The sequence below is a fragment of the Dysidea avara genome, chromosome 4 (assembly GCF_963678975.1).
Source record: "Dysidea avara chromosome 4, odDysAvar1.4, whole genome shotgun sequence".
Taxonomy (NCBI): domain Eukaryota; kingdom Metazoa; phylum Porifera; class Demospongiae; order Dictyoceratida; family Dysideidae; genus Dysidea; species Dysidea avara.
Window position 1 is genome coordinate 32,761,692 of NC_089275.1, and position 12,858 is coordinate 32,774,549.

The 12,858-nt window shown below is 38.6% G+C and overlaps 1 protein-coding gene across 1 annotated transcript in view; it reads left to right on the forward strand.

Moving 5' to 3' along the window:
- Nucleotides 1-9,723: 9,723 nt before the first annotated feature.
- Nucleotides 9,724-12,858, forward strand: part of LOC136253244 (uncharacterized) — a 48,727-nt gene continuing 45,592 nt past the window's right edge. The window contains exon 1 of the mRNA XM_066045879.1: nt 9,724-9,997. Within this exon, the coding sequence (XP_065901951.1) occupies nt 9,761-9,997 (237 nt within the window). The 5' untranslated portion in view covers nt 9,724-9,760. The remainder of the gene's footprint in view (nt 9,998-12,858) is intronic.

Consider the following 12,858-nt stretch of genomic DNA (forward strand, 5'->3'; position numbering starts at 1 on the left):
AAGGCCAGGGTGAAAAAAGATGTGAAATCCAAGGTGGCGGCCAAGAAATGGCTGTGATGGTAGGTTAATGGTTACATTTTAATAACGGCAATTCAGGTGAATTTTGTGCCGCTTGGTCTTGGCACCAAATTCACCTGAATTGTTGTTATTAAAATGTAACCATTAACCTACCATCACAGCCATTTCTTGGCCACCACCTTGGATTTCACATCTTTTTTCACCCTGGCCTTTATGGGGGCTGCACCTTTTTTTACAGCTTGGCTGTTTTTGATTAGATTGAAGTATACACCTGTCTGTCCAGTTGAATTTTTACAGTGTTTTACTATCATTCAAGCATTAATTGCCATTTCCCAACCTTATTTCTTTTGTCATTTTTATAATGGCTATGTATAGTACTTAAACATACGTATATGATCTCAAATATGGTATAATAGATATGAAATAGTATATGGTCCCTATTTGGTTAATGAATCAAAAGAAATGTCTGATTACATCACAGGGAATTTTGTGAATAGTAATGAATGCTGAGGTATATGCATGCACTTCACCAAGTTAGCTAAAGAATATGAACTGGAATATGAGTATAGTAGATCTAGACTTATACAGTAGAGCTATATACAGCTGGTATAATACTGTAGTTAACAACCAGGTATCACGGCTCTATATACACTGTATGCAAACCGTGTCAGCAATAGCACAACTACTATTGAATAGATTTTAGAAGCTCAAGCATGCATGCATATTAAGTTCAAAATCGGCTTATCTAAGCTTTTATATATATCTAATCAAAAACAGCCAAGCTGTAAAAAAAGGTGCGGCCCCCAAAAAGGCCATGGTGAAAAAGATGTGAAATCCAAGGTGGCGGCCAAGAAATGGCTGTGATGGTAGGTTAATGGTTACATTTTAATAACAACAATTCAGGTGAATTTGGTGCCAAGACCAAGCGGCACAAAATTCACCTGAATTGTCGTTATTAAAATGTAACCATTAACCTACCATCACAGCCATTTCTTGGCCGCCACCTTGGATTTCACATCTTTTTTCACCATGGCCTTTTTGGGGGCCGCACCTTTTTTTACAGCTTGGCTGTTTTTGATTAGATATCACTTCTTTTTGTATTTGTATACTGCAAAGCCGGCCTATGGCTGGCTTTGGGGCTTTTTTAACCCATGTGTTTTTTTTCTTTACTACAGGAAGAAGAAAAGAACTTAAAGAAGACTTTTAGTACTTCAATTATTTTTGATTTCATTAGTAATTATACAAATTATATACATATATTTATTAAATGCCCATTATTCCCCACAGGATATTTTTTTGCAGCTGATCTCTCTACTGGGTGACTTGAAATATAGCTGAACTATATACAGGATGGTTTCTTTGTAGCTGAACTCTCTACAAGGTAACCTCTTCTAGCTGGTCTCTCTACAGGGTATTTTGTTTCTAGCTGAACTCTCTACAGGTGATTTGTTTGCAGCTAAACTCTCTACATGGTGGTGTCTTTGTAGTCGAACTCTCTACATGATGGTTTCTTTGTAGCTGAACTCTCTATAAGGTGACTTCGTCTAGCTGAACTCTCTACAGGGTGATTTTTTGTAGCTGAACTCTCTGTAGGGTGATTTGTTTGCAGCTGAACTCTCTACATGATGGTTTCTTTGTAGCTGAACTCTCTACAAGGTGACTTCGTCCAGCTGATCTCTCTACGGGGTGATTTGTTTCTAGCTGAACTCTCTACAGGTGATTTGTTTGCAGCTAAACTCTCTACTAGGTGGTTTCTTTGTAGCTGAACTCTCTACATGATGGTTTCTTTGTAGCTGAACTCTCTACAAGGTAACTTCTTCTCTACAGGGTGATTTGTTGTAGTTGAATTCTCTACAAGGTAGTTTGTATGAGGCTGAACTCTCTACATGGCGGTTTCTTTGTAGCTGAACTCTCTACAGAGTGATTTGTTTGCAGCTGAACTCTCTACATGATGGTTTCTTTGTAACTGAACACTCTACAAGGTGACTTCTTCTAGCTGATCTTTCTACAGGGTGAATTGTTGTAGCTGAACTATCTACAAGGTAACTTCTTCTAGCTGATCTCTATACAGGGTAATTTGTTTGTAGTTGAATTCTGTACAGGTAGTTTCTTTGTAGCTGAACTCTGTACATGATGGTTTCTTTGTAGCTAAACTCTTTACAAGGTGACTTCTTCTAGCTGAACTCTCTACGGGGTAAATTCTTTGTAGCTGAACTCTCTATATGATGGTTTCTTTGTAACTGAACTCTCTACAAGGTAACTTCTTCTAGCTGATCTTTCTACTGGGTGATTTGTTTGCAGCTGAACTCTCTACATGGTGGTTTCTTTGTTGCTGATCTCTCTACAGGGTGATTTATTTGTAACTGAACTCTGTACAAGTGCGTTTTTGTGGGTGATCTCACTGCAGGTTGATTTGTTTGTAGCTGAACTCACTAAAGGGTGATTTTGCTTGTATATAGCTGAACTCCTTGCATTGTATCTAGTTTCTAGCTGATCTCTCTACAGGGTGATTTGTTTGTAGCAGATCTCTCTACAAGTTGATTTGTGTGTAGCTGATCTCTCTGCAGGTTGATTAATTTGCAGCCGATCTCTCTACAAGGTAATTTGTTTGTAGCTGAACTGTCTGTAAAGTGATTTATTTGTAGCTGATCTCTCTGCAGGTTGATTTGTTTTAGCTGAACTCTCTACAGGGTGATTTACTTGTAGCTGAACTCCTTACATTGTGTCTGGTTTCTAGCTGATCTTTCTACAGGGTGATTTGTTTGTAGCTGATCTCTCTACAAGTTGATTTGTGTGTAGCTGATCTTTCTACTGGTTGATTTGTTTGTAGCCAATCTCTCTACAGGGTAATTTGTTTGTAGCTGAACTCTGTACAAGGTGCTTTTTTGTAGGTGATTTCACTGCAGGTTGATTTGTTTTAGCTGAACTCACTAAAGGGTGATTTGCTTGTAGCTGAACTCCTTACATTGTGTCTAGTTTCTAGCTGATCTCTCTACAGGATGATTTGTTTGTAGCTGAACTCTCTATAAGGTGATTTGTTTGCAGCTGAACTCTCTACATGGTGGTTTCTTTGTTGCTGAACTCTCTACAGAGTGTTTTGCTTGTAGCTACTCTCTACAGGGTGATTTGTTTCTAGCTTATCTCTCTACAGGTTGATTTGTGTGTAACTGATCTCTCTACAAGCTGACTTGTTTGTAGCTGAATTCTCTGCAAAGTGTTTTGTTTGTAGCTGACCTCTCTTCAGGGTGATTTGTTTCTAGCTGATCTCTCTACAGGGTGATCTTTTTGTAGCTGACCTCTCTTCAGGGTGATTTGTTTCTAGCTGATATCTCTACAGGGTGATTTTTTGTAGCTGACCTCTCTTAAGGGTGATTTGTTTCTAGCTGATCGCTCTACAGGTTGGTTTGTTTGTAGCTGAACTCTCTACACGGTGATTTGCTTGTAGCTGAACTCCTTACATTGTGTCTAGTTTCTAGCTGATCTCTCTACAGGGTGATTTGTTTGTAGCTGATCTCTCTACAAGTTGAATTGTGTGTAGCTAATCTCTCTGGAGGTTGATTTGTTTGTAGCCGATCTCTCCACAAGGTAATTTATTTGTAGCTGAACTGTCTAAAAGGTGATTTGTTTGTAGCTGATCTCTCTGCAGGTTGATTTGTTTTAGCTGAGCTCTCTACAGGGTGATTTATTTGTAGCTGAACTCCTTACATTGTGTGTAGTTTCTAGCTGATCTCTCTACAGGGTGATTTGTTTGTAGTTGATCTCTCTACAAGTTGATTTGTGTGTAGCTGATCTCTCTGCAGGTTGATTTGTTTGTAGCCGATCTCTCTATAGGGTAATTTGTTTCCAGCTGATCTCTCTGCAGGGTGATTTTTTTGTAGCTGACCTCTCTTTAGGGTGATTTGTTTCTAGCTGATATCTCTACAGGGTGATTTTTTGTAGCTGACCTCTCTTAAGGGTGATTTGTTTCTAGCTGATCGCTCTACAGGTTGATTTGTTTGTAGCTGAACTCTCTACACGGTGATTTGCTTGTAGCTGAACTCCTTACATTGTGTCTAGTTTCTAGCTGATCTCTCTACAGGGTGATTTGTTTGTAGCTGATCTCTCTACAAGTTGAATTGTGTGTAGCTAATCTCTCTGCAGGTTGATTTGTTTGTAGCCGATCTCTCTACAAGGTAATTTATTTGTAGCTGAACTGTCTAAAAGGTGATTTGTTTGTAGCTGATCTCTCTGCAGGTTGATTTGTTTTAGCTGAGCTCTCTACAGGGTGATTTATTTGTAGCTGAACTCCTTACATTGTGTGTAGTTTCTAGCTGATCTCTCTACAGGGTGATTTGTTTGTAGTTGATCTCTCTATAAGTTGATTTGTGTGTAGCTGATCTCTCTGCAGGTTTATTTGTTTTAGCTGAACTCTCTACAGGCTGATTTGTTTGTAGCCCATCTCTCTACAGGGTAATTTGTTGGTAGCTGAACTCTCTACATGGTGGTTTCTTTGTTGCTGAACTCTCTACAGGGTGTTTTGCTTGTAGCTGATCTCTCTACAGGGCAATTTGTTTGTAGCTGATCTCTCTACAGGGTGATTTTTTTGCAGCTGACCTCTCTTCAGGGTGATTTGTTTCTAGCTGATCTCTCTACAGGGTGATTTTTTGTAGCTGACCTCTCTTCAGGGTGATTTGTTTCTAGCTGATTGCTCTACAGGTTGATTTGTTTGTAGATGAACTCTCTACAGGGTAATTTACCTGTAGCTGAACTCCTTACTTTGTGTCTAGTTTGTAGCTGATCTCTCTACAGGGTGATTTGTTTGTAGCTGAACTCCTTACATTGTGTGTAGTTTCTAGCTGATCTCTCTACAGGGTGATTTGTGTGTAGCTGATCTCTCTGCAGGTTGATTTGTTTGTAGCCGATCTATCTACAGGTAATCTGTTTGTAGCAGAACTCTCTATATGGTGATTTGTTTGTAGCTGATCTCTCTGTAGGTTGATTTGTTTTAGCTGAACTCTCTACAGGTTGATTGCTTGTAGCTGAACTCCTTACATTGTGTCTAGTTTCTAGCTGATGTCTCTACAGGGTGATTTTTTTGTAGCTGAACTCTCTTCAGGGTGATTTGTTTCTAGCTGATCTCTCTACAGGTAGATTTGTGTTGATTTGTTCATTGCTGATCGCTCTAAAGGTTGATTTGTTGCAGCTGAACACCCTGCAAAGTGTTTTGTTTGTAGCTGATCACTCTAAAGGGTAATTTGTTTGTAGCTGAACTCTCTCCACAGTGACTTGTGTGTAGCTGAATTCTGTGTAACTGAATTCTCTAGAGAGTGACTGAATTGTAGCTGAATTCTCTACACAGTGCATGACTTGTTTATAGCTGAACTTTCTTCAGTGTGACTTGTAATGTTCTGAATCTCTATAGTGATATATTTGCTTAACTCTCCACATGGTGACTGTCTTCTTGCTGAACTGTCTATAAGATTAACTGTTTGCAGCTGAACTCCCTACAGAATAACTTGTGATGTAATAAAATTCTATAATGGAGTAAATAAATCAGCCGAATGCTCTATTAGGGTGACTGTTCTATTAGAGTATCTCGATCTCGCATTTGCTACACGGAGTTGGCTTTCGAATCATAACTCAGTGGTTTGTAATCCGATTCTTCTGTACTACTGCAAGAACTTTCTATGAAGATTATTCCAGATATACACCGGTTTTCAGCTCATTGCTCTAAGCGGTTTGCCTAGTAGGCGTGAAAACTAATACTTTTTAATTCATAAAAATCGATCGCGTAATTGTGACACAGGTTGGGTTTTGTGTCATATCTCCGTGGTCTTTATCTCGATTCCTTTCAAACCACCAAAAGGCACTCCTACGATGGTTACTCCATCTACATAGCAATTTTCAAATCATTCCATGAAGCGGTTTACCCTGTAGGCGTGACAACAAATCGATCTTGTTTTACGCGAATAATCGGTCATAACTCCTGAACCATTCATCGGATTTGTACTAAACTAGATGCTAGGATTCGCCTTTGGACTCCCTTTCTGTGTGCCAAATTTCAAGGCGATCGGAGTACGCGTTTGCTTGTTATAGCAATTTTTGCAAGTGTGCGAAAAGACGAAGAAGAAGAAGAAAACGAAGAAAAAAAAACGAAACTTTGGCAGCTCGTATCTCGGAAATGGCTGGAGCGATTTCCTTCAAATTTGGAATGTAGACTCCCTTGGCTGGCGGGCAACTGTGTAGCAAATTTGGTGCCAATCAGATAAGTGATCACCGAGATACAAAGGTGTGAAAATGACGTTTTCGTTCTTCCTGTCAATATACTCACGGTGTGGCGCGCCGGCTTCTTGGGCCGCACGACACACTATCGTGTGTCTTGATACATGGTAAATTCACTATTTCTATCAGACGTACCAGGAAAATACCTGCACTGTGGAATCATCACACTATATTTCTTGTACAAATTAGAGCTTAAACAAAAACCATGATCTAAAATAAATAAAAACTATATATGTTATGATTCTTTTGCCAAACAAGAATCATATACTATTTCACTATATGAAATAGTATATGGTTCTTGTTTGGCAAAAGAGTGCCTAATTACACTACAGAGAATTTCAATGAATATGAACTGTAACTGTATACTCTGTATGCAATTCTTATAGTTTCACTAAGTTAGCTATAAGGAATGTGCATGTGATATGAGTAGAGTATAACTACACCATACTACTGGTATAATAGGTAACAATCAGGTGTCATAACTGTGTACTGTACACAAATTAAGCCTATGGTTGTGCTGCGTCATCAAAAATACAACCAATAATGTATTGAATAGTACTATAATAGATATTTTACTTTAGAGATCATCAATAGCTTTCAGCTATCTAAACAGTGTTCAAGCATGGCATGCACACATGTGTAAGTTTAACATCAGCGGAATTTCTGTACAGTTACATATGTACTGTAATTTTTATGTACAGCTGGACTATATAATATAGAGGTGTTGATCCTTATGACCATGACCAACGTAGGCTGGTGATGTCATTTAACTGCTGAAAGTTAAATTCCTCCATGCAGCCAACGAAACTTAATCTAGACCACTGTGAGCTTATAACTAAGCTGTTACAATAAAGTCACAGTATGCTATGCATGAGAGTGGTAATTCTTTATTCAGACAATAGGGTAGGTGGTTATATATTAGTAAAACTGTTCTCAGCTATATCGATTGGAGTCCACTAGACTGAGTACATGAGTAGACGTCATCTAAGCTTATGCGGTTAATTGCTCCTCTAATCCACTCATCAAGTAAACCTATGCTCTCACAAGTACCAATGGCCAAGTAAACCTACAAGACCAAAATGGCATTATCATTGCAACATGCACTTATCAATGGATACGGAGAAGACATCGTATAGAAAGCTAGCAATGCACATTTCAGTTAATATTGGTTCCTTTTGAATTCCTATTATGCTAACTCACTTCAGTCACTTGTGGACCTAGCTCAAATCAACCGGCTTCTATAATCATGTTTTCTTTGAAATTGAAAATGTTTGTTTTCTATTAGTATAGTGAGCATTCTATTAGGATATTTGACAACACAAACACTATAAATTTTACAGTGTAACTACACTGACGTACAAAAAAGGTCGATAAAGTGCCAAGAGTTAGGTGCATATAAATTACAAGCACTTATGGAATACTGGAATTCTGTGCCAGTACTGGCAAGTTATTGTGTTACTTACCAGCGAATACTCAACTTAAATGTTAACTTATAACATTAACATTAGTGTAATGAGTTGATGAGTTCTTAACTTATGATCAAAACTATAGACATGATCTAATTCATGATCTTACAAACTTATGATGACTCTTACAAATAAAATTAATGTAGTTGCTGTAGTACAGTAAGAAATGTTAATGATGAACGTATACAGTATAGGATCTCAATAAGAGTCATGGTATGAAAAAAGAACTATCTATAGCTAGTCTACTTAGCTAGCTACTTGGTAAGGGTAGTTATGGAAGTGCAGGAATTTTATGAATGTTGTAGAAGTCCCAGTAAAGCTGAAAGATGATAGACTTGATTGTATTTTCAAAAGGATGTAGTATAGCTAATTAACATTCCTACATGACAGTCAGGTGCCACAGCATAGCTAACCATTCATTGTTTGAAAAAAAAAATGAGTTGGTAATGCACTTGTCAATTTCATCCCCCTCCCCACACCCCAAGTGGGGATTTGACATTGCTCCTGGTCCCCACCCCTGGGGCAATTGACAGTTGCCCAATTCACTGACTGATTTTTGGTATACCGGTAGTTGCATTTCTAAACAATAAAATCGCACTCGCTATAATTTTACTAGCTACAGGTGTATACCAAGTTAATTACTAGTCGCATGCATGAAATAAGCGCTTATTCTTGAGGTGCTGTCAGGGGTGGGGGAATACAGGGGATTTGACAAATCGTCGGTGGTGTCAATTTCCCCACTACTGGGGCAAATCGGCTGTCAAATCCCCACTATGTCCCCACCCCCTAGTAGGGGATTTGACAGCACCTCAAGAATAAGCGCATATTTCATGCATGCGACTAGTAATTAACCTGGTATACACCTGTAGCTAGTAAAATTATAGCAAGTGTGATTTTATTGTTTAGATATGCAACTACTGGTATACCAAAAATCAATCAGTGAATTGGGTAACTGTCAATTTCCCCAGGGTTGGGGACAAGAAGCAATGTCAAATCCATTCGGGGGTGGGGGTGGGGCATGAAATTGACAAGTGCATAACCATCATAGCAATAATGAGCATTAACTCATATTAAATGTTTAAAGGATTAAATGTAAGTCTCATAAACCCATCCGCCCGATTTTTGAATTTTGGACTTTTTATATGCTCAAAAGATAAAGTATTGATTGCTTATCTCAGGAATATATAGTTTGTAGGGTTGGAATTAGCTACTTTGGCATGCACAGTGCTTAAAAACTGAAAAAAGGTACATTTTTTCTCCAGGGCTCCCCAAACATTTTAAGGGAAAATGGCATGATTGAATCAGGAAGCCATCTAGCAATCTGTACTATCTAGAAACTGTAGTTACTTCTAGCTGCAAGCTTATACATGTAATGAGAGTAACTTCAGATCTTGTCGGATCCCAGCAATCTCTGGGTATGCTTTGTGGTGAGCAAACATGTTTCACCTACTGCACACTTCTCAATACAATGGTGTATACCCATAGGCAAGTGGCTATCTCAAGTAAGTAAAAAAATCAAGTTAACAACTTATAAAGGTAAACAACTAAAGTGGAGGTGCCACAATGATGCAACAATAAATACCCGTTGTGGTTTCAATTAAGGTATTGTTATTCCGACTTTGATGTGGTTTATGATACTTTTGAGCTGTTGACACAGCCATCAGAAAATTGCTCTGGAGCAGGCGTTTACTTTCCACCCAGCAATACGTTTTAAAATATTCTACATATTACCAAGAGTTAATATATTACACTGAAACAAGCACCGGCGATAAAACTAAAAATTTTCATAATGACTGATCAGCGTGTGGACAAATCCCATAGCGATTTTCATCCTCATTCTGCTCATTGGAGCTCGGACTACGGAGCAATCCCAAGTTAAACGCGAGCTGTTATTTGTGCCAGGGGGGAATATACGGAGAAAGGATAAGTTACTGGAATGCCTAATATAGATATAGCTATATATAGTATAGATCAGAGACTAGCGACATCAGTTCAAATACTATAGTTGTGAAAAGATGTTGGCTATTTTTGTGATTGCTTCGTGTGTTGCCCTTTCAGCAGCTCAGCGTCCAAGCACAGCCTGTATCAATGCTTTTAACGCGACATTTAACACACCGACGACCTGCCTGTTGGCTGCTAACAGGCTAGTGTCGGAAGGAAGCACGGACGAAAATGACAGGATGATGGTGTGTGAAGAAGGACAGTCCTGCAACCAAATGATAAGGAACGTGATTACTCTCTGTGGTGATACGGTACGTTCACTACGTTTATCAGGTAGAAATAGTTAGCTAAATAACCGCTATGACTGTAGTCTGTATAGTTACAACGTAGCTAGGTAGCTAAATAGGGTTGGACTGGTGCACCTAGCTTTAAATTGCTGTTGTATTGGGGACGTGACTGCAGTGTAAAGTACGTGATGTGTGTGTGGCAGCAATGCTTGGGTAGCTACATGCATGGACTATTTATTAGACCACATAAACTTAATTATTAGCTTCTCATCTTCCTGTATTCAAATTGTCAGTGCGGGAGGGCGGTTTTTTTTTACTAACTAAGTAGCTGAATATTAGCTAGCTATATGACTCAGTTTCCTTAAGCTGCTCTAGCAAGGTACCAACTTTAAAACATGCTGGATGGCTGCACTCAGCCACTAGTGGTGTAAAAAATCCTTGATGAGGTACTGTAAGAACAAATGGTGATGCGGGCAGGGATGAGAAACTAATAATTAAGTCTATGTGGCCTTAGGCCATCATTATTATTTTTATTCCTTGTTTCCCGTCACCATCCACAACAAAGTTTTAGGTAGCCACACCAAATTTTAATTATTATAGATCACGTGAATGTACACTGTGCTATTTCATGATGGAGGAAAGCACAGAATGACTGAGTATGAAGGTAAATGTATTTAGCTGCGTATATAAACATGAGTAGCAGAGAGGTGACTAAAGGGACCTTGCCATTAACAAAACTTTGTCAAGAGAAGCTGGACACTCTCTCAGTACTGTGTAAGTTTGAAAACAGTGCTACTCTGGAAGCAGAATCAAAGTTGTGGAATCGGCTTCTGTTAGGATTTCACCCAGGCCAGCTCTCATTTGTGCTACAAGCTTCATCTGATACCCTGCCTACTCCATTATCACTGGCACATACAAATTGGAGCAACTTGTTCTCTTTGTCAGTTGCCTCGTCCTACTTGCCATCATATATTGAATGGCTGTCCTGTGGCTTTACAACAAGGTAGGTATACTTATCATCATGATGCTGTATAGTCATGCCTGATGGCTGAACTGCGAACGTGTCTAGACAATGTTGGAATACTTGCTGATTTGGATAGCCAACATGCATCAGATTCACCTCCTGCCACAATTCCGCCTGTTTACTAGTATGCCCATACCGGCCTGATATTATTGTGTATAACAAAGAATTGAAAGCTGTCTCATTACTGGAACTCACCTGCCCCAGTTAACTCTTATACTGACCTTACTGCTACACGTCAGCGTAAAAAGGAATGCCTGAGTACCAATAAATTGTTGTTGAGCTTTTTTGCTTGGGCTTTGTGAGTCAGTACTACACTGTTGAAATTGGCTGCCTTGGCCATTACTTTTACAGCAATGAAAAACATTTCAAATCAAAGTTTCTCCCACTCTAAAATAACATTTGATAGAGCAGCAGCAATTGCTATCACTGCTATCACCACGTCCCAGAGAATATTCTTTGCTCGTAGCAAGGATTATTTTAGTTGTTTTATTTTTGTATCCATCCTTGCCATACCTAATTTGACTTTGTTCTTTGTGCAAGGAATTATTATATGTGTTATTTAACACTTAATTCATCTCTCTTGGAGCTCTTCCATTCTTGTTCAACAGGATACACAGTCTTTAGCACCTTCAAGATCGAGATAGTTACTCTAATCTAAACAGCAGTCATGTATAGCATGTAATGTTCACTCTAGCCCTCTGCTCATTGTTTATGATTTGTCAACTATTTTGGTATTGGGGTGATAAATAACTGAAACAATCTTGCAAGTGGTAATGTGGAAAACGTAGAGCTAATTTATTTTATTATTAAAGCTTTGTGCTGAGGGGACACCTGGTCCTACAGCCTGCTCAACGACATTAGATACTAAGACATTAGCTACTTAAGGTGTGTTTGAAAAGTTGCAGAAAGGAGAAAAAATCCATGACTAGACCTAGGTAGCCTCGAACCTGCAGCCATCCGATTTACGCTCGAACGCTTACAGGAGTCTACCAGGCGGTCAGGATGTTTTCTCCTTGATATTTTCATGTAATTATATCCATAGGAATTCTAGAGAGTGACTCCTTATCTCTAAGTACCCCAAGTAGAACCAAATAGACACTAGTTATTTTATTAAAGCTTTACAGCACAAGTGCTGAGGGTTTGTAGGACACCTGGTCCTAAAGCCTGCTCAAAGACATTAGATACTAAGACATTAGCTACTTAAGTTTAAATTGGCTGTAGTATAGATAACTAACTTCATAACTTCAGATATATGTTCTTTTGTTGTGTTCATTGTATCTGCTGTTGCATGTATGTGAATGAATGGGTGTACAGGCTTTTCAGCCTCAATACTGAACAATAATCATATATGTATTCACATGGAATAGTCAAGTGTAAAATTAATAATCAATCCTGCCCGCATCACTTTTTGCTGCACTATGTGACAGGAAACATGCAATATACGTAATATTGATAACCTTAACTCTTGAAGCAATGTAAGCTGGTCATACATAGCTACTGTTTATGTATAGCTATAGATTTTCGGTACAGTGCTGGTTATGTAGGAAACTGAAATAGTTGTGAATGTATATTAATGATCATGCAACTATATAAGGCATGCACCAAGTGGTCCAAAACTTGGTGAAATATCATACACTGCTTGAGTGAAATCAGAAATCTCGATGGTAAGGTAATTACCCCTAATCCACTGTAATTGTACTGGAGAATTTGTTTTCATGTCAGACATTAAGCAGCTTTTCTTTCATTGGTTTTATTTTTGTAACTTAGAAATTGTGAAACAATGAGTGATGCCAAAATTTCATGTATAAATATTTTGTACCCTTATAAGGCACATGTGGAGAAGCCATGCCTGACTCCAGGT